The following is a 3,761-nucleotide window of genomic DNA, read 5'->3' on the forward strand; positions in this document are numbered from 1 at the left end:
TTCCGCTTCCATTCACATTGCGTTTGGGCCTCGGTTTGGGCCTTAAAGGTCGTTGTAATTTGCGCGACTATTTTAACAACGCACAGCGCTCGTTAAAATAGTCGCGCCAAAATTTATGAAATTTTGGACTTAGGTTCCATTTTCAATGTAGATGGCGAATATGCAAAAACATCAATACCGCTAAACAACCCAATTGGGTTGTTGAACTTTGAAAAATATACCGATTTTTGTACATCATCTGATAGAGTTTCGTTTTTTGAGCACAACGATATTTTTATTGATCCCGTAGACATTCATCTCGATTTTTTAAATCAATGCAGTGCTAACATTTGAAAACGGCGCAAAAGCCATTTGTAAACAAATGGTTTGTGGGCCCTTTACTCGCTACCCGAAGAACGCCCACGCAAACCAACAGCATCGTCAGGAAGGGGAAAATTTCCCCTACCCGATGTTGCTGTTGTGTCGCGTGGGTGTACTTCAAGTAGTGAGTAAAGGGCCCACAAACCATTTGTTTACAAATGGCTTTTGTGCCGTTTTCAAATGTTAGCACTGAATGTTTAGTTTTTTGATCGCTGACACTAAATCTATTCGTTGATAGCTCGCTCAAATACAAAGTCTCATCAAGGGGCGCTTCGATGGTGATATTTTTTTTAACGTAATCGCTCTTACTTAAAATAGTTCCAGTGTATCAAAATTGATAAAATTTTGGAGTTCGGTTCCATTTTTAATGCAGATAACGAATATGTATTTACCTCAATACCCCTAGACAACCCAATTTTGGTACACTGGAACTATTTTAAATGCGCAACGAAATAGGGCACCCCCAACCTAACAGCACTGACTGTCCGAGTGACCGGCATTAGAGTCGGTGTATAATGAGTCACGCCAAGAGAAAAACAGTTGAACTCGCATCACGGTTTTCGAAAGATTCCCTTTCTTTTAACTTGGCAACAGAGGACTTCTGCATCAACTTCAAATGACTTTAGCGAGGAAAAAAATTAATGGCTGTAGTAAATCATTATATCAGTGATTTTGTCGAATTATCTTAAAGAAAAATAGTAGAAATTGTCATTACTGATCAGTACAAAACGTATCGCATGACAAATGTAATGCTCACTGCGTGCATATGATCATTTCTTCGATTATATTTTATATTTAATTGCAATACCTTTCGTGGACCTTTCACAGCATCGTAATGCTTGTTTATTTTGCACGATAGGTTGCCGGTTTGACAGTTCAATAGGTAGACTTGGCTTCACTCTTAGCGTGACTCATTATACACCGACTCTAACCGGCATCATACACCCAAGGGGGGGAGCTGGCTGTCAAATACGAACAATCGTCACCTACCTCGCATAACTGGTTCCAAACGTAAACAAGCCATAAGAAACCGACAGCGTTTGTTTACGTATGGAACCAGTTTCATACAAGTATGATCAGTAGGCTGATATCACAGTACGTCCCCCCCCCCAGCATACACCGCAATAACGAAAACGACATTAAATGAGTGTGATTACATTTGCAATAATCGCCATCTTAGTGCCCCTCGCACTCTGCTTCCAAAACACACAGTTTCTGACACATTCATCCTTCTCGACCACCTCTGTTTGTCACGCAGGTGTTCATTTTCGGATTTTGTTGACTTTTTGTAGCGGATTCGCTTTCGCAGGTGACGTGTTGGAGATTTTGGTGATCGTCTCATCATACATTCATCGTCATCGCTAGCTAGAAATCAAGCAGGAATATTGTACGGGACCGATTTATTATATTTTTATTAGCCAATCTTCCCCAATCAACTAGCAATACAGTACTATGTTTATAGCGAATTTGTTTAGTCTACTGATAAAATCATTCTTTTAGCCGAACGGATATTGGTTTTGGTTGCGAAATTTTGCTGGTGTTTTATTTTGAACCGAACGGGTGAGTAGTATCTTATTCCTCCGAAAATGGCTCTGATGACGATGATTGCCCGGGTCGTCGACGGTCTTCCACTGGTTGGGACGATGCAGGAAGATGAGCAGGTAAGGGTGTTTAACAAGTTTATGAGGTGATGCAATTTTCTCGAGAGATCGGTTTACCATTTCAGTCTGGAAGGAGTGTATTGGAATACCAGAATCAGGCCAAGATGCTGTTCCGTAAGCTTGGACCAAACTCCCCGGCCCGCTGCAGCATCGAAACTGGTCCATATTTGTTTCAGTATGTACATTCTTATCGCACTGTGCGAAACAATCACGTCATCTTCTAATCAAAATTTTACAATTGTAGCTACCTGATTGAGAATGAGGTCTGCTATCTGGTGCTCTGTGATAAGATGTTTTCCAAACGGATTGCATTCAACTACCTGGAGGACATTGCTCAAGAATTCCACAATAACTACGGTCGGAAGGTGAACTCCGTCACCCGGCCTTATGCTTTCATTGAGTTTGATATCTACATCCAGAAGGCAAAGAAATCGCTTACCGACAGGCGAAGGAACATCAACACGATCAACACGCAGCTGCAGGATGTGCAGCGGATAATGGTAAGTTCCTGGATTGGTTTGGCAAGTTCATGGCAGTCACTAAATTGTGATGGTTTCAATTGTAGGTCCAAAACATAGACGATGTTCTGCAGCGTGGCACAGTTCTCTCAGAGTTGGACACAAAAACGCAAAACCTCTCGATGCTGTCCCAAAAGTACAAGAAAGATGCCACCTATTTGAACCGGAAATCGCTGTACGTAAAGGGAGCCGTCGCCGGAATAATAATAATAGTGTTCATTCTATACTTTTGGGTCATTTAATCTCGCCAATTCCCTAAATTAATAACTATGCGCAGCATGGAGGAATGATAATGACACATTTTTGAGTGATATGAAACTGCAACTGGAGGAAGTGAAATTGATTGAGCATAGTTTAGAGGGTATGGTGGAAATGCAGGACGTTTAGACATGTTTTGGGCCAAATTTAAATGCAACAGGTTAAATGAAAGTATCGAAGTGTACTGTGTGCTGGTTACAGTTTTATTAAATGAGTTATAGGGATAGTGAACCTACTGTTTATTGTTTGTTTATGTGAAGTTACAGCTCCCATCCAATAATTTTCTATACTATTCCTGTATGACAACACTTACTGTTTGTAGTAGCAGTCCTTTCAACTATAGAAACAAATGAAACAGTTGTAAATATTTCAAATGAAAGACTACTTGAAGCACGGCTTAGAACTACAAACAAATGGAAAAACGAAAAACTATCGAGGAATCTAATATAGTGTATATCACATATTCCGTTAAGTAAAAAAAAGGATATTTATGTTTGTGTTCCGACATTAGTTATCAAAATAATATTACTGTACTTGTTTTGCAGTACTTCCTAAGGCATGTAAACCATTCAATTTTACTTTATTACAGTGAGAAATAAACTACTTGAATATTCATAAAAGAACGATTTATTTCTTGAGGCATTACTTAACTGTTTACTTCGCTAAGTATAAATGCTTATGTCAAAATTATTGAATTTGGTACATTTAATTTTCAGTTGAATTTTTACAAGGTCGATTGATGTACTAACAAAAAATTATAGTTTGTACAATTCGACAGTGAGCATGCATAAGGGCGTAAACGCGATGATCGAATCTCTTCGTCGAGCATAGTAGCGTACGGCAGTATGAAAATTGAATAGAAGTTGAAAATGAGCGAAGGGCCGACAGTACAAAGTCAAACGCACACTCTTTGCCTAACCCGTACGATGTACGCGGAGATTTAAAGTATGTCTTCAAATCTACA

At 39.4% G+C, this 3,761-nt stretch overlaps 1 protein-coding gene across 2 annotated transcripts; it reads left to right on the top strand.

Moving 5' to 3' along the window:
- The first annotated feature begins 1,642 nt into the window (after positions 1-1,642).
- Sec22 (vesicle-trafficking protein SEC22) lies at positions 1,643-3,379 on the top strand. 2 transcript variants are annotated; one of them, XM_065236459.1, is made up of 5 exons: positions 1,643-1,747; positions 1,861-2,021; positions 2,087-2,196; positions 2,266-2,521; positions 2,587-3,379. In XM_065236459.1, the coding sequence occupies exons 2-5, from the start codon at positions 1,947-1,949 to the stop codon at positions 2,779-2,781; spliced, it is 636 nt and encodes a 211-aa protein (XP_065092531.1). In that variant the 5' UTR covers positions 1,643-1,747; positions 1,861-1,946; the 3' UTR covers positions 2,782-3,379. The 2 variants fall into 2 exon arrangements, with proteins under 2 accessions (XP_065092531.1, XP_065092523.1); XM_065236451.1 differs by lacking the exon at positions 1,643-1,747 and having other exon boundaries at positions 1,781-2,021.
- Positions 3,380-3,761: the final 382 nt, after the last annotated feature.

This window comes from Ochlerotatus camptorhynchus, unplaced genomic scaffold (assembly GCF_037179485.1).
Source record: "Ochlerotatus camptorhynchus isolate MF236.1 unplaced genomic scaffold, CSIRO-AGI_Acam_v1.1 ptg000041l, whole genome shotgun sequence".
In the NCBI taxonomy this organism is placed as follows: domain Eukaryota; kingdom Metazoa; phylum Arthropoda; class Insecta; order Diptera; family Culicidae; genus Ochlerotatus; species Ochlerotatus camptorhynchus.